The sequence below is a fragment of the Aedes aegypti genome, chromosome 2, assembly GCF_002204515.2.
Source record: "Aedes aegypti strain LVP_AGWG chromosome 2, AaegL5.0 Primary Assembly, whole genome shotgun sequence".
Taxonomy (NCBI): domain Eukaryota; kingdom Metazoa; phylum Arthropoda; class Insecta; order Diptera; family Culicidae; genus Aedes; species Aedes aegypti.
Window position 1 is genome coordinate 344,327,574 of NC_035108.1, and position 26,958 is coordinate 344,354,531.

Consider the following 26,958-nt stretch of genomic DNA (forward strand, 5'->3'; position numbering starts at 1 on the left):
ATAATATGAACGTAAAAAAAATTTATTGACAAAAGCTGGGATTTTTATCCGGATGAGCCGATCGAGCCATAAGAACAAGTGCCTCGTGACTTTGGTGAGGAAAATAGATGATTTAGAGAATAAAATATTGTTGTGTGTATAAAAACCAATAAATGAAGAGTGCTCAAGTGTATTTCAGGTGTCTCCTACTAGTTGTTGTGCTATATTGTTGTGTATAATTGCCTTCTTTAACCCGTAAAGTGGCAGGACGGACCTTAGTGCACAAAAATGCATCAATCTCAGTCAATAGTCATCCGAATCCAATTCTTTAAAAAGTTATGGAAAGGGGATTAGTGTACCTACATTTTGGGGGGTGACCCATCCCTCCATACCCCTCCCCGCTTTTGTTTGACTCGAAAAACCTTGGCTCTGTAGTGGTTTTCTATAGCAATTTTACTAAGCATCATGAAAACAAAAATTCCATGCAGATTTTCGTTCTCAAAACTGGTCAAAATGATGAATTCAGACCAACGTTGGCATTTTGGACCATTATGGTCCTCTCGGAAGAGGACACCGGTGAATCCGGATTTATATAGGAGTGTTGATGTGAAAATGGCTGTATCTCAGTCATATACGAATCAAATCGCATTCTGTAGCCAGCATTCGGCAGCAAACCCTTAGGCTTATGTTTTTGGTGGCGCTGGAAGTTGGCGCATCCCCCCTAGCCCATCCCCCTCAATGTTTAGTTTGAAATTTTTATGATTTTTTATGCAAAACTATAGAAATTTCGCTTACTACCGCAAAGAGGCTGTTTTCAAAGCAGTTTATATCTTACACATTTATCACAATGATGGCAGAATTCCTTCCTGGCTTACAATGACCTTTCTGGCCCTTCTGAAACTGATCTGGACAGCAGTGAGTACGAATTTTTTGGAAGGACTTTTATAGATGGCAAAATATTGGCCATACGTCAGTCCAAAAAGCATTCGATAGGTGCATCGTAAGTCTACTTTTTGAAGATCGCGATTCAATAGGAAGTATCCCATCCGTTGGCGAATCTATGATTTCAAATTAGTTGAGTCCTGATATGTTGAAGAGATTACCAAGAACCCGGTAGAAGCTTTTAGAGTTACTATACGAATTTCTGGAAATTCTTGGAATACGAAATCCTGGGATTTCAGTAGGAATATTTCTTGCATGCATGTAGGTATTCCAGGGTATTCTTCGATTCTGGTAAGAAATATTACAATCAAAAGGAATTTTGGACTTTTGATAGGAGTTTGTTTTAGTGGGAGTTAGGGATTCTAGTGATTTATGGTGCATGTTCTATATTTTTGAATTTTGGATCCCAATTGGTGTTCAGAAATCTTGGAGGATGCTTCAAGACACCGGTATGAATTTTGAGATTGCAATGGAAGTTCTAAGTTATCAAAACTTCTTTGTTCTGAGATTTCAGTTGAAATTGTTGGTATTCTAAGATTTAGGCTAGAATTCCGAATATTTATAGAGTTTTCTGGGATTCCAATAAGAATTCTAAAATACCTATAGGAACTCTGAAATTCCAATGAACCCTAAGATATATTGAAGATAATCTACGATTCCGGAAGAAATTATGAGGGGCAGCGTTGAGTTCGGATTGAAATCCATGATTTCAATGACAATTCCCCTGAGATTTCATGTAAGGTTTGCTGGGACTCCAATTGGAATTCTGTGCTTCTGGTGGGAGTTCTTAGGCCCTGAAAGCAATTCTGAGATTTCTATGGGTGGGAATTTTTAAATTTTGCAAGGATTTCTGCAAATCCTGTAGGAACTCTCAGGCTTCTTATATGAAATCTGGGTTTTCGATGAAAGTTATGGATTTTAGTAAGAAATCCGGGATTTATAGGAACCTACAGAAACCGTGCAGGTTTTATGGAAGGTTTTACAAATTATTGGTGCGAATGCTGGATTTCAATGGGCGATCAGAAATTCGGTGCGAGTTCTGGGCATCTAGTTGAAACCTTTGGATTCCTGTAAGAATTCTGCGATTTTGATGGGAGTTCTGGGATTTATGTAGAAATTGAGAGTTCTGATGTATTAAGATTTAGAAGGTTACTAGAGTTTTAGAAAATTCGTAGATTTCGGTGAGAAATCGGCTGTTTATGTGGTAATTCTAGAATTCCGAAGATCATCCTGGAACATTGGAGATAATCTTGTGATTTCGGAGAGAATCCTGTCTGGAAACTTTGGAAGGAATGATGGAATTTGAAAACAAATCTTTCGATTTCTGAAGTATTGGTATTTCGATGTAAATTTTTGGATTTCGGTAGGAAGTTCCACGATTTCAGTATCATTTCTTACATTTTTGTATAACTTCTTGCAATTTATGGTGGATTTCTTGGGAGTCTTTATTCACTACCAATGAAAGCTCTAGGAATCTGAAAGAAATTTTGAGATGTCAATAGAGATTCTGGGATTCTCGTATGACGTCAAGGGATTCAGTTGAACTACACTGAAATTTAGAGTTTTTGTGTAGGTTTTCAAGAATTTTGGTGAGAATACTATAATGTCTATAGAATGTTTAAAAATTTAAGAAGAATCCTAAGTTTTCAATACGAATTCTCAGATTCCGAAAGCGAAAATGTTAGTTTTATGGTATGGTTTCTGTAAAAATGGCAATCTGGATTTTTTTTAGGGTTTTTTATTATCCTGATCAGCATCTAGGGATTGTGGGGGGATTACTAAAATTACAAGGAGAATTCAGCCATTTCAATAGGAATCCTGGTATTATGGGAGAAATCCTGGGTTTTCAATGCGATAAATAGTGAATATGATATAATATCTGGTGTTGTGGCAGGAATCCTAGGATTTTGATAGTGATAGATAGGGAGAACTATAGTTGTGAGATTTCGATGAGAAGGCGATTGAAACTGCATTGGAAGTTCAGGTTTATATTGTGTGTACAAAAATTTCGGCTAAATTTTCTGAAGAAATTAAAAAAAAAAGATAATTGTTGTAGGATTTCAATACAGAAATTTAGAGATACAGGGATTCAAGAAAAATCTCGTGGATTGGATTTTTGTATTCCAAACAATATATCCAAACTATATTATTGCAATAACGATTATTGGAGAATTCAAACGGCATCCGCTTGAGATTTTTGTGGAAATTCTTGGATTCCTGAAGATCTTTTCTAAATTCCAAAATTCCAATCGGAATTCCAGAATTTCAACCGTTTCTCCTACTATAGTCATAAGCCAAATTTCATATGCCATTCGACATCTAAAATATACCTGCCAATGCATTCAAAATTCCCACCAAAGTTTCAAGTGAGTTTCAAGTGTTTCTTTCGGAATGGTAGAACATTTGAGGTATTTCATATTTCATCCCGCTGACAAAATGCTCGAACCAATAAAAACAATATCCGACCAATTTATTTCAAATTGCCTGGGAAATTACATCGCACCCAAAATTTTGACCGTCGACGAAAGGCTTTGCTTATTCAGAGGTATTTATATTTGTTATGAGTTATACAATATTGACAGTATTTTATTCCCATGAACAGGGAGATGTTCCTACAAAGTGTACATTCCAAGGAAGCCTGGCAAATACGGGATAAAAATTTGGGTGTGTTCTGCGGTTGACGGGTATATATGTAATTTGCAGATATATTCCGGCAAAAAAAGCAATACAGCAGAGAAAGGTCAGGCGATGCGGGTAGTCAAAGACCTGGTGGCTCCATTTATTGGATCGAGCAGGGAAATAACTGCTGATAACCTTTTCTCTTCCGTCCAACTGGTTGAAGAAGGGGGGTCCGTAGCCTTGAGGTAACGCTTTCGCTTCATAAGCGGAAGGTCATGGGTTCAATTCCCAGCCCCTCCACAAAAAAACCAGTCCAGCCACCAAAAGACGCCGCACGGAGGACCGTGCTTTGGGGGAGCACATCCATCCTCCGTCAGTATCAGATGGTGACTGAGACAAACTGACCCTCTTCGTAGGCAACTAGCCTCAAACGACTTAGGAACACGGCAAAATGAACCACCGCAAGAGCAAAGGACTATGGCTTATGGAAATCGATAGGACTGAACAGCAGAGCTCTCTCCTACCTGCTCGGCGTGAGAGTAGAAGAGAGTGAAAGCAGATAAGCAGATGTAAATATAGATTGATTAAAAATAGATCTGTATCGGTATAGTAGATTCAGATGTACTGGTTTCGGCACAGTAGTGGCCACGAGCACGGAGTGCCTTAAAAAAAAATGCAACATGTACTTGCGATGGCGCAGCAACGACATTGTTAGAAGCACGTTGGAACTGTGCCGCGAAGAGTTTGCAAATAAAAAAAAAAAAAAAAAAAAAAATGGTTGAAGATCTTTGGAAGGATCGCACGGTGTATACAGGTACAATGCGAGCCAATAAACCCCAAATACCACCTGAGTTCCTGCAGGGTAAAGAACGAGAGTCGAAATCAGCCATTGTTGGTTAAAACGGAAATTTGATACTGACTTCTTATTATGAAAGAAAAGGAAAAAAATGTGCCAACGTCATAACGTCGAAGAAATTCCATATTGCAAACGACTCCGGTAGGCCAGCCGTGATAGAGTACTACAATAAAACAAAAGGTGGCGTAGATGTTGGCGACCAGCGGACTAGAAGTACCACGGTGTCTCGCAGAAGCCGAGTATGGTCGAAAAAGATTTTTTTTGAAGAGCTCGATATAGCCTGCTTGAATTCTTATTATATAATTTTGAAAATTTTTCCAAACTGGTTGGCGAAAAAAATTACTCGTAGATCGGAATTTTTAAGAATTCTTTCCGAACAGCTTGCCGTCGACAATATGTACGATAGGATCGCTAAAGGCCACCTAAGCCAAGATTTGAGAAATGAAATACAAGAATTTATTGGAAAATTCGACACGGAGGGTATCTGTTATACCTGTGGCAACATGTCCGGCATCAGATGCATGCAATGCATGGATTTCAGCTGCGAAAGAGATGAATAAATATTATATGTAACAAATCAAACTTACTGAACTTCTACCACAATCTAAGATATTCCATCGAATTTCTGGAAGCCCAACCAGAATGCGATGTTATGCAACGAAATATCAAAATACAATCAGATTCAAAGTATAATCAGGCATCCTATACTACATGAATTTTTTCGAATGCTGTAATTTCGACAAACGTTTTAAAATTTTGCTTGAAATGTTGGGTAACATGAAAATAATTAAATGCTTGTTAGAATTACAGCATCCTTACCAAAACTCCCTCCAGAATTCACACAAAACTCCCAGAACATCCTATCGGAATCTTAGAATTTCAGTTTCGGAGAATACCCACTTGAAGCACAGATTTCCTACTTGAATCTAAGAATTTCAACTGAAATTTCAGAATTTCCAACTGAAAATTCGGGAAGGTTCGTATTGATATTCCAGAATCTCAGGAATTTCCGCATCCTCACATAATGAGGGATTTACATTGGATAAGCTATGAGTAAGTCACTTGAACTCATTTGTATTGAACGCGAAATTAACATGTAAACCATCTTATTCTACTCGCATAAATTGGGGAATATTAAAAATGACGTCCATCGTTTTTCGGGATATTTAGACAGTGGGGGATGTTGCGCTTTTTCCAATACCTAATACATGCACTGTCACACTTTCAAAGCCTCACCCCTCCCCCAAAACATAGACGTCATTTTTGGATGACCCCTGGAGTGAACATAAACCAACTATCAAATGAAATAAACTCAGCAGATTTGACTGCAATTTATTCCAGATTGATCAATCTCTCACAACTCTTATGAAAATCGTAGGCTTCGTGGCCGTGCGGTTGGCGGCGTCAGTCGTTCAGGCGTATTGTGCCATGAAGTGTGGGTTCGATTCCCGCTCCAGTCGGTGGAAACTTTTCGTCAAACGAAAAATTCATCATTGGGCTACTGGGTGTTTCGTGTTGTTCGTTGCCTTATGTTTGTGATCGTTCAGTCTGTGCAGCCTTGAGCTGAAGACGGTGTAAATTGTCTTTTTTTTTAATCTTAAAATTTCTACTGATATCAAGCCAAGAAATACACCCAAATTCAAGATTTTCCATCGAATTCCTAGATTTTTTTTTACAGATCTACAAAATCTCAGGATTCAGATTGAAATCGCAGAATTCTCATAAGAACCTACATTCAAAATACCAGAGTGCTATCGGAATCCTTTTGAAATCTCACAACTCCTACTAAAATCAAAGAACTCTTTCCATAATCTCAAAATGTATATTTGAATTGAATTGTTCATTGAATCTCAGAAGAAATACCGACAATTACTTCCAGGTTCAGTTATTTCCTACGAAATAGCAAAAATTCTACCAAAATCCCAGAACAACAACTGCTGTCCAAACAATTACAACTAAATTCCTAAGAAAACCTACCGAAATTTCAACAGTAAGAAAATTGAGTAACCTGTCCAAGAATTCCCATCAAGATTCCAGAATTATTTCCACACACCCAGAATTGTGAAATTTCAGGCACCCTTGGCAAAAGTTTTTTTTTGCCAAATATTCGGGAAATTAAAAAAAAGGAATCAATGTCTTGAGGATCTGGATTTTTGATAAAAATTTTTGGAGTTTGGTTGAACTGCAGTGGGAGTTAGGTTTTATGAACATTCTTCTGGAATTCCGAGAAAGTGCTGGTAATGGTATAGACATTCGAGATTTTGTTTATTATGTCTTTGCATTTCAATGGGAATTGTGGAATTTCGGAGAAATCGATTGCATGCTTAGTTCCTATATTTGAAAATGTATCTATCCAATAGTAAAAAAATTGATCAATGTTACCCCGGATTACGGTATATGGCAAGTTTTCGCAAAATATTTTGTACCTTACTTGAAAGCTCTTGTTTTTAGCTTTCGAATGAACTTATTTTGGTTCAACTGGGATTTTGGCAGAGAATCTTTGATTCCGAAAGTAGTTGTTATATTTTTATGGAAATCCTGATAGAAGTTCTTGATACATGATGAGTGTTCTGAAGAATTTTTGGAATTCGAAAGTAATGCTGAGATTTTGATGAGATAGTGGGTATTTTGAGATTGAGGTAATCCTATAAGCATTATGTGATTGAGGATGAAATCATTTCATTTGGATAGACATTCTCTGAGTTCTCTATAGATTTAATGAGATTTTCAAGGGAAGATTCTGAACTCCAAAATTTACGGTTGTAATATCGATAAAATTCTTGGATTCTGTCAGGGGTTTTTTTGTGTGATTTCAGGAATTCCAATATATGGTGCAGGTATCCGATGAAAAACTCGAATTTATAAAATAGGAATATGGAGAAGTCTTGGATACATAAAAAATGTCAAGAAAAATATATGAAATACCTCAAATGTTCTAGCATTCCGAAAGAAACACGTGAAACTCACTTGAATTTTGAATACATTGGCAGGTATATTTTAGATGTCGAATGGCATATGAAATTTGGCTTATGACTATAGTAGGAGACACGGTTTAAATTCAAGAATTCCGATTGGAATTTTGGAATTTAGAAAACATCTTCTTTCCAACAAAATCTCAAGCGGATGCCGTTTGAATTCTCCAATAATCGTTATTGTTTGGAATACAAAAATCCAATCCACGAGATTTTTCTTGAATCCCTGTATCTCTAAATTTCTGTATTGAAATCCTACAACAATTATCTTTTTTTTAATTTCTTCAGAAAATTTAGCCGAAATTTGTGTACACACAATATAAACCTGAACTTCCAATGCAGTTTCAATCGCCTTCTCATCGAAATCTCACAACTATAGTTCTCCCAATCTATCACTATCAAAATCCTAGGATTCCTACCACAACACCAGATATTATATTATGTTCACTATTTATCTGAATTCCATCATATATATTATAGCCAAATTCCAGTAATAATCGGAGTTCCAGTATTCCAGCTTATGTCACAATACCCATTATAAAACTTCCATTTATTTTCACCGAAATTGAAGATTGAAATCACACATTGAAAACCCAGGATTTCTCCCATAATACCAGGATTCCTATTGAAATGGCTGAATCCTCCTTGTAATTTTAGTAATCCCCCCACAATCCCTAGATGCTGATCAAGATAATAAAATACCCTAAAAAAATCCAGATTGCCATTTTTACAGAAACTATACCATAATACTAACATTTTCGCTTTTGGAATCTGAGAATTCGTATTGAAAACTTAGGATTCTTCTAAAATTTTTAAACATTCTATAGATATTATAGTATTCTCACCGAAATTCTTGAAAGTCTACACAAAAACTCTAAATTTCAGTGTAGTTCAACTGAATCCCTTGACGTCATACGGGAACCCCAGAATCTCTATTGACATCTCAAAATTTCTTTCAGAATCCAAGAGCTTTCATTGGTAGTGAATAAAGACTCCCAAGAGCTCCTCCATAAATTGCAAGAAATTATACCGAAATGTAAGAAATGATACTGAAATCGTGGAATTTCCTACCGAAATCCAAAAATTTACATCGAAATACCAATACTTCAGAAATCGAAAGATTTGTTTTCAAATTCCATTATTCCTTCCAAAATTTCCAGACAGGATTCTCTCCGAAATCACAAGATTCTCTCCAATGTTCCAGGATGATCTTCGGAATTCTAGAATCACCACATAAACAGCCGATTTCTTACCGAAATCTACGAATTTTCTAAAACTCTAGTAACCTTCTAAATCTTAATACATCAGAACTCTCAATTTCTACATAAATCCCAGAACTCCCATCAAAATCGCAGAATTCTTACAGGAATCCAAAGATTTCAACTAGATGCCCAGAACTCGCGCCGAATTTCTGATCGCCCATTGAAATCCAGCATTCGCACCAATAATTTGTAAAACCTTCCATAAAACCTGCACGGTTTCTGTAGGTTCCTATAAATCCCGGATTTCTTACTAAAATCCATAACTTTCATCGAAAACCCAGATTTCATATAAGAAGCCTGAGAATTCCTACAGGATTTGCAGAAATCCTTGCAAAATTTAAAAATTCCCACCCATAGAAATCTCAGAATTGCTTTCCTGCTTGGCCTAAGAACTCCCACCAGAAGCACAGAATTCCAATTGGAGTCCCAGCAAACCTTACATGAAATCTCAGGGGAATTGTCATTGAAATCATGGATTTCAATCCGAACTCAACGCTGCCCCTCATAATTTCTTCCGGAATCGTAGATTATCTTCAATATATCTTAGGGTTCATTGGAATTTCAGAGTTCCTATAGGTATTTTAGAATTCTTATTGGAATCCCAGAAAACTCTATAAATATTCGGAATTCTAGCCTAAATCTTAGAATACCAACAATTTCAACTGAAATCTCAGAACAAAGAAGTTTTGATAACTTAGAACTTCCATTGCAATCTCAAAATTCATACCGGTGTCTTGAAGCATCCTCCAAGATTTCTGAACACCAATTGGGATCCAAAATTCAAAAATATAGAACATGCACCATAAACCACCAGAATCCCTAACTCCCACTAAAACAAACTCCTATCAAAAGTCCAAAATTCCTTTTGATTGTAATATTTCTTACCAGAATCGAAGAATACCCTGGAATACCTACATGCATGCAAGAAATATTCCTACTGAAATCCCAGGATTTCGTATTCCAAGAATTTCCAGAAATTCGTATAGTAACTCTAAAAGCTTCTACCGGGTTCTTGGTAATCTCTTCAACATATCAGGACTCAACTAATTTGAAATCATAGATTCGCCAACGGATGGGATACTTCCTATTGAATCGTGATCTTCAAAAAGTAGACTTACGATGCACCTATCGAATGCTTTTTGGACTGACGTATGGCCAATATTTTGCCATCTATAAAAGTCCTTCCAAAAAATTCGTACTCACTGCTGTCCAGATCAGTTTCAGAAGGGCCAGAAAGGTCATTGTAAGCCAGGAAGGAATTCTGCCATCATTGTGATAAATGTGTAAGATATAAACTGCTTTGAAAACAGCCTCTTTGCGGTAGTAAGCGAAATTTCTATAGTTTTGCATAAAAAATCATAAAAATTTCAAACTAAACATTGAGGGGGATGGGCTAGGGGGGATGCGCCAACTTCCAGCGCCACCAAAAACATAAGCCTAAGGGTTTGCTGCCGAATGCTGGCTACAGAATGCGATTTGATTCGTATATGACTGAGATACAGCCATTTTCACATCAACACTCCTATATAAATCCGGATTCACCGGTGTCCTCTTCCGAGAGGACCATAATGGTCCAAAATGCCAACGTTGGTCTGAATTCATCATTTTGACCAGTTTTGAGAACGAAAATCTGCATGGAATTTTTGTTTTCATGATGCTTAGTAAAATTGCTATAGAAAAACACTACAGAGCCAAGGTTTTTCGAGTCAAACAAAAGCGGGGAGGGGTATGGAGGGATGGGTCACCCCCCAAAATGTAGGTACACTAATCCCCTTTCCATAACTTTTTAAAGAATTGGATTCGGATGACTATTGACTGAGATTGATGCATTTTTGTGCACTAAGGTCCGTCCTGCCACTTTACGGGTTAAAGTTCAGGTGCTTAGATTGCCGAGAATACGTAATTTCCGCTATGAAGTTAAAATAATTCCGCTTGTTTCATATTTTGGTTTTATACAAATATTTGTTCTAAGCTATGTGGCTGTTGTAACCAATATATTGGTACACCGACCCAATTCAATGCGAATGCTGTTGTCCTTCAAGCATGCAGAACGGAGCTTTTTTGCAATTTCTCATCGTAATAGGCTGTATTTCATCACGCCAATCTGTCATGAAACGGCCTACTTTCCTGCACTGAAGTATGAAGTGCGAGAATAGTCATTATGCAACTGAAACCAGTGCTGCAATGATTCATTACGCAACGCTTTCTCATTACGCTACTGTTTTGAGTTGGGTAATGAATCATAACACAACAATTTTTCAGAAATTGTAAAATAATCGTGAATGTATTCCGATATAATTTCTGATACCCTCAAGTGGTCTTCTACGAAATTGCAAAAAGTGCTGCACGTAACTCGTTGCAGAATTTGATTTTTACGTAGGCTGTGATACAGTTGAATGACTGTCACGAATTTTCACAGCCCCGTTGCTGGGCTATATTCTACATTCAAAGACAAACCAGGTAAGACTCCGTACACAATCATCTACTATATTGACCACTTAATTATTTATGTGCCGAACTGCTTACACGAATGACGTCTACTAGATGATCCGATTCCAAGTCAGAATCCCTTACCTGAATCGGATTTGGATCATCCGACGGATTGATAGCTAGTTGATTAAGTAATTGAGAAATCCGGAGAAATTCAACGAATGGTTTATGGATGCACTCAAATATTGGTTTAACAACTCCAAAAACTGCACAGAAAAGAACTACTTTTGAGCTCCGTTTTCAGTGCTGAAAAGTAGCACTTCTCAGCATTATTTTATTTGGACGGAAAAGTAGGCCGTTATGTGTTCTATTCTGTTAATAAAAAGAAAGCTTATATGCAACGGAATTGCAAAACTTCTTTTGAGCATCTAGAGTGTTAACAACTTTGTAGATAAGTATTGTTGAACACATTAAGTTTTAATTCTGTGGTAAATTAACAAATCGCCATATAAGCTGGTAAACTCGCAGTTTACTGACATTGTAAGGTATGCATTTTCAACTTCACCAATATCTCAAAGACTACCCGTGCGATTGATATTTGGAACGACAATGGATTCAGCAGCCCTTGGTTTAGCAGTGTAATTTTAAGTGTTCACCTTCATGCTTCTGAAGACGGAGTCTAATGGCTACTTCTTCTGATTCATAAGCATTACATTCCCAGGCCCGTACCTTTTCTCTTTTTTTATAGTTGTTCTCATTCACTTGCTTCTATTTTCACTCTTAAACTATTCGTTGATAGCAATCGCTAGAACCAAAGATGGACAAGAAACCGTCTCCCTTCGCTTCCATCAGGGACTTCCATTCTTCCATCATTATAGCACGTATTCATAGAATTCATAGCTCTAAGTGAATATGTATCAAACACTAGCAATTGTCATATAACAGCTCAAATATATTGAAACACTGCAGCATCTTGCTTTAATTAGTAATAATTTAACACTTTGGCGATACGTTTCCTTAGATATTCAAAATTTGTGGAGTTAAAGTGGATAGAATAGAGTTCCAGAACTGTTCGACGTTTTTTCATAGAAAGCTTACCAGATAACAGCGAAAGCGTAAGGGGGAGGCAGATTATATAACTCCTTAAGGTGAAGATGAATGGAAGCAAAGCCTCAACATTTCAAGAGCACAAATTTGGAGAAAAAAAACATCCGTTTAAGCTGAAAATGTAACTGATTGGTCACTGTCGATTGAATTTTCAACTCAAACGGTTTTCCAGATTTTGAAGGTTTGAAAATTTGACTTCATTTCATCTTCACCTTAATATTTCTTTTTTTTGCAGTATTTTTCAATATATCTTTTCGAATAATATTCGGTTAATCGTTCTTTCGCATCAAATAAAAAAATATATTAAAAAAAAAAACTAAACAACAGACCACCTCCACAACAGGATGGCAATCCAACAATGTATACATAAGTGGAACTCGAGCTCAAAAAATGGTACCCACTTCAACATTGAAGTGTCAAAAGAGTTATACCACCAATACAACAATCGACATTGTATTGGAATGAACCGAAGACAACATACATCCAGAGTGGCAACGAAGAGAATGGAAATCATTATTTTTGGTACTGCTTTAGAATGAGATTTACGACGCACGTATCCGAGATAATTGAGTCGATGTATGAGGTATCTATGTTGTTTCTTACATAAAATATATTTAGGAAAGGAAGGATTTTGGAAAACGAAAGCTTTTTCACGTTATGAAACAGGAACTATTTTAATAGGAAACAATATTTCAGAAAATATCACATTCCGTGGGTGTGAAACAAGAATATTTGAGTTCTATCCTAATATCTGCAATCTTTGCAGTAACTATTCTACTGCTCGAATCATATGGTTTTGTTTATCATTGGCAATGACAGTTCGATGTCTTCTATACTAGATGTACCACTTGTCAGCAGCTGGAAGTGGGTACATCTTTTCAATTCGCTTCTTAAAGGGCGTACACGAAATTATTGCGACACATTCAACAGGGCATAACTTTTCTACCATAGGGTAAAAAATCAGCCAATTGCACACTTTCTCATTGATGTGTATTGTTTACATACTGTCAAACTCAAAGTCGTGTTTTTCGATTCAACGAAAATAGAGGTGAACCAACGCGAGTCGAGAGAACACATTCTTTCCAAACACCTGGAATTTCCTGACCTGTCGCAGCGACAGTTGGGAAAAATGTTAAACATTCACCATTCAACCGTATCCAGAGTGTTGAAGCGGTTCCAGGAGCGGTTGACATTGGACCACGGCAAAGGAGCATGAAGAAAACCGGGACCGGAGAACAAAAAGACGGAGGGAGAGGAGAAACGGATGATTAAAGCAAATCCCAACGTCTCAAGCCGTGATTTGGTTAAAAAGATCGGCATGTCTTCTGGGGAGCAGTTTTTAATGCATCATCAATTCCTTCCCCTTCCCCTCATTGGTCTGCATTCTGACGTAGCAGGCTTCATTGTTGTCTGAAAATAGAAAATCATCTGCCCTTATATACGAAGGGTGTCTGTTAATCCCAAGCAGTCATCTGGTTGGTTCCATTTGTGAGTGTAGCTGATCTGGGCCACTAGCGGCCAAGCTCAAGCTTCGCCAATGCTCTAGCCTTCTGTCAAAAATCTGCTTATTGATATGAATAGAAATCCACAAAGATTTCTGTCACGAAAATTGCAAGCATAACTTATCTTATGCTCAAGATAACTCTTCAAGGATAACTATTTATATTTCTCCTGCAGCTTTTTTCATGGATTCCCCCTATGATTCCGTATAGTACTAGTTGTTTCCTGGTGAAATTTGTTGAGAAATATTCCGATGATTACTCGACGGATTGTGTCGAATATACCTGTAATTTCTTCTTGAACTGACTCAAATATTTTTTGTAGAGATTCTTCATATATCCACTGATAAGTTTTCGTTTGTATTATTTTGAGTTTTCTCATAACTATACTCGAAATTCTCTCAGAGTTTGTCATCTTCCAACTAATCAGCAAGATATCAATTAAGAAACTACTACTCACAAATTGCGATAATGGCATGATAATTTGAAAAAAACATCTTCGAGAACTGTTCCTTTGGTTTCTCCAAAAATTATTGCCAGCATTATTTCCATTCTTCAATCAGGTGGACTACTCCAAAACACTTCTTCACGTGCTTCCTCGAAAAATCTGTTCAGAATTTCTTATAAAATTCCACCATCATTCTTTGTAATAATTTTTAAAGGATTTATTACGAGTAGCATTAGACATTAGCGATTTTTTTTTTTCATATATAACTAAATGGAGCTTAGCTTAGCTAGCTTAGCTTAGACTGACTACACATATCAATGGTTGCTATTCCGTGATTGACCGAAGTCAGTGAAAATGCACAAAGAATCAACTAGAAGTTCGGCTGGGATTGGCCATAATCTTCTTCAATGTGCATAATTCAGTGCCTTTATTTATACAGGGTCAATAACGGCGCCGCCCACGTCCTTGCAGTCAGGTGGGATTGGGGGAAGGAATGTTAGTGTGTAACCTTTGCTATTTGGAGACCGTGTTTGCCTCTGCATCTCCACAAAGGTTACTGGGAGGGATGTTTGTTAATGGGAAGGATCGTTGGGTCACAGGATTCACTTTGATAAGCGATTAGACCATGATAAATAATGATTTGTGAGATATATACATGCTTATTTGAAAATATAATATTTTCATTTGATATGAACAATTTCTATGTAGTGGAAAATTATGCCGACACTTGAGGTGACGAACCATTCAAAGTTTGTTGAACAAATACCTAAATGTAACATTCCTACAGCTGTCAGGACGAAAGCATGTGTTATTATATTTTACTTATTTGAAAAGAAACAAAAAACTCGATTGGTTGGAACATCATAGAACACTCTTATTCTTATGCCGACACTTACAGTGGCGAACCATCCAAAGTTTGTTGAATAAAGTGAACCTTTCGCAAGTCTACACTTGTAGTGTCGAACCATTCAAAGTTTTTTTTTTTAATTACAAAAATAAAGGTAAAAAGGGGTGTTCTGAAAATAAAAAAAAAATGTGAATCATAAATACTTCATGAATCAGAGTTTGTGTCGACACTCACAGTGACGAACAATTCATAGTTTGTTGAAAATTCATATTTACGTCCCACAATTGTAACGATTAAATGTGCAGTCATACATATTTTATAGATTAGAAATAGTAGCATGAAACGAGCTCACCAATTGATCCTTTATCCTTCACTGTGCAGCCACAATCCACTCTCAGCCTCACTCGTTTGCTCGGCTATATAAAAGCACTCAGAAAAAAATAGGCGCGTGACCCGAAAAGGAAAAAAAAAACTTAGCTTTCTTGACGCACTGCCCAGCAGCAAGCGTCAAGGTCGAAAGATCAAACAGAACTCATTTTTCATATAAAATAAAATGGAAGTGATAAAGTTTTGTTTTAGTGTGGTTTATAGTAGATATTTGCTTTCTTTGAACCTCATAAAATTCCTTTTTTTATTGGAAATACAATATTTGAATAATTGAAACACAAATCTTGCAAATATAGGAGGGGAAAAAAATAATGTAAAGAATCTTCAAAATAGAAATAAAAGCATAAAATTAAAAATCTTAATTTTAGATTGATTAACATTTAAAGTTTACATTAAATTGTACAATATTTTTATTATTTAGATTGATTGAATAGATAATTAACCTTGGGGTGCTAAAAAATCAAGTCTTATGCAACAAAAGGGTCAGATATGAGAAGGGTTTTCAAGCTCTTCAAGAGCTGCCGACTGTACGGCCTGATTTAAGCTGATTCAAGTGAATGCATTGAAATTGATCTGAAGATTTCATTACTGTTATTTGTTCAAGAAGTTCTATTTGGGTACTTTCTTCAATTGTTCATACATTTCTGCTAGGATTCTTCGCGAACTTACAGCAAAGATTTCTCACAGATGCATTTACAAGTATCGCCAGAACATTCTAAGAACATTATTATAAAATTTACGCAATATCCAAAGTTTTTTTTTCAAGAGGAACCTAAAAGTAAATTTGAAGAATTTCTTCAAGTATTTTTAGATTAACGAGCGGAACAAACTTTGCGACCAGAAGTTTTTTCCGTTCACCACATACGCAAATCGACTAAATCAAGTACATATTTGAGAAGGGATCAACCACAATCACTTCAGGTTGAAAACGTTTATTTAAAGGTATGGCACTCAATATTAAATGAAAATTTCTCACTAAAAGTTGAGGTCCCACTAACCCCGTTATGAAAATATTTTGGGGTAAGTTAAATTATAGAAATTTTCTAATGAAATGAACACAAAATAACTGTTTATCGTAAGCAGCTTGTTATAGTATTTAAAACTGTGGTTCACTGATGATAATTCGATTTTCAACACAACTCTTTATTGCATACTAACGCAAGACGTGACACATTTCACATTGATTATGCAAGTTGAAAATGGCGCTGAATTGACAACTGCTACTTGAAGCAGATGTTCATAAAAATAACAATATTTTTTGTTCCAAATACATTCCGTACCATTTTGTCTTCAACTTTCTAGAAGAATACCTACCTCTTTGAAAAACTTTACCTATATATGCTATGGCTGAAGGCCCCACTTACCCCGGATTCTCACTTGCCCCGGGGTACCTTAACTGTTTGTTTTGGACAAACATTTTGCACACTGAGTTTTCGAAAACCATGATTTTTCCAGTACATTTTTATTTTATATCATTAAAATATTATTTTTAATATTTTTAAATTAACAAGTGGTCAATTTAGTAAGGAAAAATTTTGCTGAAGACATCATACCCCTAATTTTTTGCAAAATATCTTGCAAATGTGATCAAATTTTCACCATATGCGTCATTGGAATTTCTCCGATTTATGGCGATATATGTGTAAAATTGTCAGATGTTCTGCAAAAAAACGCCTAGAGACTCACATTTCTTTTCCTCAGTAAATCTTGAATAAATCTAGAACGCGTAAACTTGTGATAAAATCTTGTTTTTATTGAATATTTTTAAAAATTGGGTCAAAATTTGAACCTTGATACTTTTGATAATGTTCACCTTAGTTCACCTAATCGACCAAAACGCCACAGGGGTTCAACTTTTTAACACTGGGGTTGTTCTCATCTGAAAGGACACGTAAAACATAATACACCCCAAATTTGAGTTTAAACCAAGGGTTGTGACAAAATCTAGTAACTCGGAAACAATTGGTTTTTAGACTTGATCCAAAGGAAAACATATAAAAATTGAGTAAATAAGTGTTTTTGGATCCAAACTTCAACGTTTGGTACTGAATGCCCCAATTTGGGGTATGATGTCATCGGCAACTTATTTTGTAATAAAATTTTCCATCTTTCCATAATCAAATAATAATACAAGCGTCATGTTTGAAACCCACTGTAGACGAAATAAAATTAAAATGTGTGCCAAATATAAGGGCTCTCGAACATTAAAGAAAAACAGTGTGCAAAATTTTAGTGCAAAACATATAATTGAATGATTTTTTGAAAATTGCTTGGACCTCAATGGATATGCAAATTATATAAAATCTATAGGTTTAACTAAATTTTATTGAACTAGATATATTTGTTTGAAATTTTTAACGCAATTTGGATTTATTTCATATATCTCGACAGGGCAACCTCGTAATCTCATATCTCAGAGTTCCACTCATCTTCTTCTTTTGGCATTACGCCCTTACTGGAACAGAGCCTGCTTCTCAGTGTAGTGTTCTTATGAGCACTTCCACAGTTATTATCTGAGAGCTTTCTTTGCCAGAGTTGCCATTTTTGCATTCGTATATCGTGTGGCAGGTACGATTATACTCTATGCCCAGGGAAGTCAAGGAAATTTCCATTACGAAAAGATCCTGGACCGACCGGGATTCGAACCCAGACACCTTCAGCATGGTTTTGCTTTGTAGCCGCGGACTCTAAACACTCGGCTAAGGAAGGCCCCATGCAAAAGTTTGATTGTAATATCCTTAGCAACCATTTGGAGGTTAAGCCTACAAGTTTACTAAAAATGTGTAATTTTGAAATACCCTTATGTGTAGTGAGTAGCAGGGGCCCAGATAGCCGTAGCGGTTAACGCGCAGCTATTCAGCATGATCATGTTGAGGGTCGTGGGTTCGAATCCCGCTGGTCGAGGATCTTTTCGTAGAGGAAATTTTCTCGATTCCCAGGGCATAGAGTATCTTCGTACCTGCCACACGATATACACATGCAAAAATGGTCAATATGCAAAGAAAGCTCTTAGTCAATCTGAGAAGCAGGCTTTGTCCCAGTTGGGACGTAACGCCAGAAAGAAGAAGAAGTTTAGAAAATTGTAGTAATTTGAATATAAATGGCCAATTTGCGTTTCCTAAGATATTTTCTTAATATCCTTATAATACCGTAGGAAACAGTTGGTCAATTGGTACAACACTTCCCCTAATCAAGATATGATGATATCATACCCAATTTTCATAGTGCTACGTTTCATAGGCAAAAATTGAGTAATCATACAAATATGGGGCAGAGAGTGTCAAAAATAATAACTTATGCGTGAAATATGTGAAATAACCTTGAAGGTCGTTCGCCCAAACCCTCAACCCTTGATGGAAATCCTTAATACACCCAGCACGATATCATCTATTTCTGGATTCTTCAGAGATTTACAACGTCTGGTGCATATTTTCTGACCGACCAGAAGCGCAATCCAACTCGATACAGCACGCCCTTTCGGTGTGCTCCGGAATCCGGGCAAAATCGAATAAATTTTCCCCGCTTTGCCTGCTGCGAATTGAAGCTGATTTAAGACTTTGATATCTAGGCGAGATGAATCATGAAAAATCCATCCACTTTTTGATCAGAGCTGCACTCAACTTCACCGGAATTAATTTCGTTTTATTTCCTTCCAATCTCTCTTTGATTTTCAGGAATCCTCCGGAGGACGAAGCTCGCTGCGGCGATGGCTGAATGCGTTCCGGCACAGACTCAGCAAAAGGGGCCGATCGAAACCGCCCGACCAGTTTCTGGATAAGTTCTCGTCGACCACCGCCTCCGAGACGCGGTTACATCAGACTGCGGTGGCTCAGGCCCTTCCCTCGGACGGGACCTGTAGTCGGCTGTCGGTCGATCCGTCCCTGCCCTCGCATTACCGGGTAAGTGCACAATACTAAGTTTAAGACTCTGAGAGCGTCGGTCCAAAAGCACTTCCAATCGCAACATTGATTCTATTTGTTTCCTTTTTACAATTGAGTGCACCGATAGGTTCTTGCTTTTTTGATTCGATTTTATTTATGGAGGCATTTAAGAATTTTGCAACAAAGTACAATCTCACCATATGAAGTAACATTGAAAGCTATTATTTACTGTCAAAGACGTTTCATAAATATTTTTACGTCATCATAAATCGTTTGATGAGTCTTTGCAGATTTATAAAGGAGGCTTATATTGTTGTTATAGATCTAGTCGGAATAAATATCCAAACTTTTTTGCAATCTTCTACCAACACACTATTACGGTTTCCCTCTTACACCAGCTTATGAAGTTCAAGGGAAGTGTTATATGTTCCAAGAAGGTTTCAGAAGGATCCAACATTGCGTTCCAAAGCTTTGTAAGATACTTTTCAGGAAGAAAATGCAGAAATTGGGGTAATCATTCATTTCTCTGCAATCCCTTTACGCCCACAACCTCATTATGTCGAATTGTTCGGTTTTGGATATCACCTTATCAAAAACGAATTCTCCCTTCATATCCTATTCTATTATTTTCTTCTATATCTATCCTGCCTAATTCACTCAACTTTTAATGCCTCAAAATTCTCTAACTTCCCTCACAAAAAAGGTATCACTTTCTTCTAGCCTATGTTGACCATCTTGTCTCATTGATCTTTTCGCTTTTTGATCTTTATGTCTGTGTTTGTATTTTTACTTATGTTTACATACCTCTCTCTTTCTTACATAACATACTAAACTGACAGTTCCTATGCCAGATACTCAATCGCCATGTCGCCGCAGGGTTGTAAGCGGTGGTGCGAACATACCCCTCCCCGTAACTTTGGTGAGGGTACTTAAGCCGCACTGGATTAACTGGTGCACCGCCAGCTTTGTCACCGACCTTCGGAACTCACCCATTGCTGTCTTCAACACTGCTTGCCGGATTCGGCCGTCTGCTCCCGGGTAGACTTCAGTCACGATGCCACGGATCCAGCTCTTTGCACGGCTTCGTCAGCGATATACACCAGATCGCCACAGGCTAATGACGGCGACTTCGAGTGCTACCCAGCGAGCCCAGAGCTGGTCCGCAAGATGCTGTGACCGCTTGTAGCATCCCGAAGTGCCTGGCCTTCACTGTTTCGTGGAACGCCTTGTTCCACCTCGATTGCACTGACTCCACGAACAAAGTGCTTCGGCGTCAACGCTTCTGATTCTAGGCCGAAGTATGTCAGCGGCCGCGAATTAATTAGGTCTTTGGCCTCCGCGATCGTCGTCAGCAACACTTCGTCGGTTATCGTCCAACCATGGATCAAATCGACTCATATCATGGATCAGAACACTATAACAGCAAATTATATGCGATGCAAACGAATGGTGTACTAGTGAAAGTATACGTTTTGGCGTTTCTATAGGAATCGTCTTATCTGGACAAACATTTGAAAAGGGCCCAAGAGGTCTTGAGCCTTTTTTCAGAAACGTTGCTGTTGAGCCCTTTTTAGCCCGCCCACGCAAACTAACCCCACCATCAGAAAGATTGGTGTTAGTTCTTTCTGATAGTGGTATTGGTGAGCGTGATCGAGTTGAATTGGGCTCAACAGTGGCTTTCAAAGCCAATGTTTACCAATGTCGATGTGCCCTTTTGAAATGTTTGTCCAGTTATCTTAGATTCATAACTGTGGTATGGGTTTCATTGCCCCACAGATATGGAACAAATGTGTTTAAGCATGTTATTGTTGATTGCGATGCTGTATAGATTTATGGTTCGCGTAGGTAAAATGTTCTGCGTAATTGCAACTCTATTTGATGAGATATTCTCCGTTTAATCCAACTTTGATCCATATCTGTGTGCTATCCATAACTGTGGGGGACTGTAGTATTGACTGGTCCGCAGGATATGATAAACTGCACTGCTGTTGTAATGTTTCCAAAAACGCCTATTTGCCATAAGTTCTTCGCGGCGAATAGCCCAGGAAAGGAACAACTGCACTCAGGCAAAAGTACTACGAATATCCATTGTTTTCCCTTAAGGCCGGTTTGCTACTGACAAGAAAAGCAATAGCCTATCTCGATAAGTGGAAAATTTCTTCCAAGAAATGGTCAAGGAAATCACATTTTTCTGATCGCAGTACGCAGTTGAGAAGAAATGTCACTTCAAAGGGGGCTCTCTGCAGGAAATTTCTTTACCCTTTCAGTCAAAGAATTTCTTTACTTTTCTTGAGCGAAACAGCATACTTAGCTTTATGTTTATTTGCCACAAGAAATCGGTATGTATTTCATTGATTCACCTTATGAATTGATCCAATGTTGCTGAACAACGATCGGGAACGCGAAGCACGATGAATTTTCGTAGGCATCAAAACGGAATCTGCGAATAAACACAAACAACCGTTCGGGCGTTTCATTCGTTCGTGTTTCATTTTCGGATCGCTGTTTCTCCCGACGCTATCATCGGGTGATTTTCCATCGCTCGGTTATGTGAACGGTACGATCCACGCTGCCTGCTCTTCGCGAAGAGCAGGAAAATATTCATTTCGATCATCTTCATGCGGGCTCGCAACAATCACGCAAAACTTGCTCCGCTCAAAAATGAGTGTCGAGCGCACAAAATGGACCAATGCACGAGTTCACTATTTGTCGTTTGAGCGGTACCGTGTTATTTACGTGACCATGGGAACAGGTGAACTTGACACTGCTCAAACGTCAGATTAGTGAACTCGTGCATCGGTCCATTGGCCTCTTTGGGTTTATTCACAAATTTCATAACGCCAAAAATGGTCGTTTTTGACACCCACCCACCCGCTCGTAACGCTTTTGTATAAATATTTTACAAATATTGTATGAGCCGTAACAACACGACGACACCCACCCACCCCCTTCAGCGAGATGAAATTTGTGAATGGGCCCTTTTCGTGTAGCATAGATTCTGTGCAAAGGGGCTTTAAACAGTTTTGTGCAAACGGTGGTAAACAAAACTGAATGAGTGAAATGCGCACAGAGGAGGAACGCTTGGAATTCGCTTCCATTTTTGTTTTGCTTCTGAAAACATTACAATTTTAAAGTTTTTCAGAGATTTTTTCATTTGAATAGCCGAAGCGGATGGGGAAAACACTTTCACATTTGCGACCATCTTCCGGCATGTCGCTAGAAAACATCTCAGAAAACTCTCCATCTCACCAACGGCCAACTGTTTGCTGCCGCGCGGGAGATCATTGACAGTTCCGTTTCCATCGATCCCCGCACAGCCAAAGGCCAAAACGTCGGCAACTTACAGAATGAGTGCGCCCTATACAGAATTTTCACTCAGTCAGCCAGTTCTGCATTGGTTGCCTCATTCTGTGTAGTTTTCACATGCGCTGCGTGGAACTGGATTAGCGTGGAGTGTTTGCTTGACTTTACGAGAAGAAGCAACCTTGCAATGAATCACGAGAATGAACAGCCCGTGGATAAATGAATCTTACGAGTGGAAAGGCTTCGCGAACCACTTATCGATGTGTTCATTTTGCTTCTTCGGCGTTGCATCCGTTCGCTTTTTGCGATGCTCTTCGTGACGCAAAAATGAAAAATGAATTTTGGCGAATGTTGGATCGCGAAGATGCGTCGATCATTGTTCACGAAGAAGATCCATCGCAACACTGAATTGATCTGAATCATGCCAATGTGGTGTCTTGCTTATTTCATAAAACAGCCTTATGAACATTGATATGATAATTAAGGAATTTCTTCTTTCAGTAGTATAAACTACATTACTTTTTATAACGCTTATTATTATTTCTTTATTCGTTTTGTATACCTCGTGGACAATACATTTCATTCTGAATATTTACAGAATTTCCAATGCGTTAATTTACCTAATATTAGGTTATTGATTACCTAACGTGCAGAAATCGAATTTCCACCTACTTTGTCGTGTTGCTTGATTTAGAATAATAATGCAGTATTATGCAGTACTATATGGTACTATTGCATATCGAGCAGTGACGCGGCGAAAAATGAAAATTCGATTTCTGAACGTTGGTTACGCCATTTCCTAAAGCTAAATAGATATTAACCCCTCTACCGGCAGCTTCATTTTTTACCGCTAAAAAAAATTTCAAATCGCGATAACTTTTTTGTTTCTCAATATTTTTGCACCATTCTTTCACAAGTTCTTGAAATACTCTTCTAGTTTCATAATATACGTTGATATTGATAATTAGTCATCTGGATCCGGAGATATTCCAAAATTCCTTGGGGGACCGACGTGTAGCCATAACTCACGTAAATATCTCAAGCTACAGAATTTTTATCGTATTCAGATATTAACTCCTCGGAATGATACATTAATGCGAGTACACTACCCGTCATAAATACGGACTCACTAAAATAAGTATTGCAACACTCAGCTGAATAATGAATCACCCCCAAAAAGTTCAGCATCACCTCAAAACAGGTTAATTCACATTGCTATATCTCGAGATCCTTACGACTTGCAAAGAAGTGATCTTCAGCAAAGTTGTTCAGGGGATCAAGGACATCCGGAAAGCGAACAGTTTAGTTAGCGATTTTGCCGCTTGGTGGCGCTAGTGAGCATGTAAAATTGAGCATTTTGAACTAGTTCTAGCTTGTGATCCATAAGAGATAGAAAGTTCGGGTCTTCGGCAAAGTTGCTCAAGGGTTCAAGGACATCCGGAAAGGGAAAAGTTCAGTTCGCAATTTTGCCACTAGGTGGCGCTAGTAAGCTTGTAAAATTGAGCATTTTGAACTAGTTCTAGCTTGTGATCCATAAGAGATAGAAAATTCGGGTCTTCGGCAAAGTTGCTCAGGGGTTCATGGACATCCGGAAAGCAAACAGTTTAGTTCGCGATTTTGCCGCTAGGTGGCGCTAGTGAGCATGTAAAATTGAGCATTTTGAACTAGATCTAGCTTGTGATCCATAAGAGATAGAAAGTTCGGGTCTTCGGCAAAGTTGCTCAGGGGCTCAAGGACATCCGGAAAGCAACCCCTGAGCAACTTTGCCGAAGACCCGAACTTTCTATCTCTTATGGATCACAAGCTAGAACTAGTTCAAAATGCTCAATTTTACATGCTCACTAGCGTCGCCAAGCGGCAAAATCGCGAACTAAACTGTTTGCTTTCCGGATGTCCTTGATCCCCTGAACAACTTTGCTGAAGATCGCTTCTTTGTAAGTCGTAAGGATCTCGAGATATAGCAATGTGAAATTACCTGTTTTGAGGTGATGCTAAACTTTTCAGGGTGATTTAATATTCAGCTGAGTGTTGCAATACTTATTTTAGTGAGTCCGTATTTATGACGGGTAGTGTATGTTGTGAAAAAATGAAGCAATTTGGTGCAGCCTTCCTTGTGTAATGAGCATTTATGTTTCTGGTACCACGCGGGATCTTGAAAACTCTAAAAAACCTCATATCGTAATTTTCAGATTTCTCCAAGAATGCTGAACCGATATGTATGATTTTTTCAGGGTAGCTCCTTATTATGTGGTTTTATACAGTACACATTTTATTTTTTTGATAAATTGACCAAAAACAAAATGGCTGCCAAAGACATTTTATATGGAGAATGTCGGTCCCCCAAGGAACATCGGAATATCTTCAAAACTAGATCACTAAATATCAATATCGACTCGGATTCTCAAACTAGAAGAGTTTTTTGAGATCTTGTGAAAAAATGGTGCAAAAATATATAAAAACAAAAAAGTTATCGCGATATGAATATTTTTTTGGTGGTAAAAAATGAAGCTGCCGGTGGAGGGGTTGATGTAATATGCAATTGTTCATTTCTCTCTTTTTATCAATCTGTGTATTTGATCCTTTGTTTTTTTTCGATTTTCACAATCATCCATTGTCGTACCTCCTTCCTCACAACTAGACTTCTAAAAAAGTTGACTGCAGCTTGTGGGATGTCAACGATCATGCTGCTCTCCAGTCGAATGACTGTTCTGTCTATGAAATTAAGCCTGAAAATTCAATTCCGTATTAATTTAAAATCATCTGAAAAATTACCAACTTATAACCTTTTAGAATATTCTAAAAAAATATGATGCATCAGTAAATGATTCCGCAATCAGCGTATAATTAGCCTTATGAAAGATGGAATCATAAAGAAAATGACTAATGACAGCAATGGAAATCATAAGGCGCGCAATGAAATTTGTGAACGTTCATTATCATTCACTATGTTAACAATTATGAATATCATTTCAATGGTATGAAATCCTTAATAGTCTTCTGAAATAGGTTTTTATAGATTTTTCAATGGTTCATAAGGGAAAATTTATGAAATTCATTAATTAATTTGCCTGAGTGTGCGTTTGATGAACTACCACAATGTTATCTTCCATAAGAAAGCAGAGAGCAAAACCACGGTTGTTCGTTTCCTCCGGGGAACATCCCGTGTCCTTTTGAGTTCCTGATGTTCTGGATTTGCTCAGGTAGTGCAAATTATTGATGTGCGCATTAGTTCTCTCTCTTGCTTTCCCGCTGTGACGTCACTTTTAACTCTGCATAAAAACAGCGGGAGAATAGAAGAGAAAACTAATAGCACGCATCAATTATTCGCGCCACATGAGTAAAGGCTCTCCCAAATCAACGCGATTTTTTCCGCGACGGCGACGAAAAACCGCCGCGATTTCGTTGTTGTGTCATACATGTCATAAACTCTACATGTAGCAGCGAGTGTTTGTCGCTGTCGCCGTAAAAAATCGCGTTGATTTGGGTAATCCAAAGCCACACCTCAAATATTTAAGAGCACAAATCTAAAGAACCAGACGTCCATTCAAGCTGAAAACTCAATCGATTGGTTACTTGTTGGGATGCGTACATTATTTGATATCAAAAATGAATCTAGGTTTATTCACGCTGTACCACACCACCAACTCCTCTCTCCTCTTATAACGTGATATAATTTCCTCATGAACCCCAAATAAAAAAAATGCGATTTTTTCGAATTTTTTAATATTGATAATATACCATCACAAGTATTGGAAGCAAAAACCGCAAGGCAAAGGTCTTAACCTTTTCAACACCGACATCAAAGTTTCAAATTTCTCTAGTTTCACCATCTTTCGATCGATTTTAGAGATTTTTTTTAGGAATAATCACAAATCAGTTATAAATTTAAATCAAGCATTGCATGCATCATCAAAATTGGTTCCGGATTTAGAATCAAGTTGGATTAGCGTTAGCGTTAGCGTTAGCGTAGTTACGGTATACTTCGTAGATTGGATACTAGCAACATTCATGTTTCTTTTTAATAATCTCATTCTGACTACTTTCAAGAACAAGGCAGGGGAGTATACCTTGTTCAAATCATAAACAAGAAAACTAAAAGCATGAATATCGCTATTCCCGGCCACGCCCATCTTTACCGTAACTTGGGATAGGGGAAGGAAATGTTGATGTAGCACTTACTTAATGAGAGGCCACCGACTCAGCGACACCCTCATAAGTGCTACGGAGTTGGAGGTTGGGGAAGTTATATTGTCAGGATTCGCCTAGAAAGCTGGCGATGGACCATAAATATTTGTTGTTTAAGCGTTTTCGAATTAATCTTTTGAATGCCGGCAATCAAAAGAGAAAACAAAAGCTTATTTATAGTATAAATAGTATTTCGCGAAATGCTTGTCGATTGTGCAGTAATATTTTTGCTCAATAACCA

At 37.7% G+C, this 26,958-nt stretch overlaps 1 protein-coding gene across 1 annotated transcript in view; it reads left to right on the top strand.

Moving 5' to 3' along the window:
• The window catches only part of LOC5569051 (cyclic nucleotide-gated cation channel subunit A), a 304,593-nt gene that overhangs the window by 166,782 nt on the left and 110,853 nt on the right, over positions 1–26,958 (top strand). Inside the window, exon 4 of the mRNA XM_021846153.1 lies at positions 19,023–19,247. Coding sequence (XP_021701845.1) covers positions 19,023–19,247 — 225 coding nt within the window. The remainder of the gene's footprint in view (positions 1–19,022; positions 19,248–26,958) is intronic.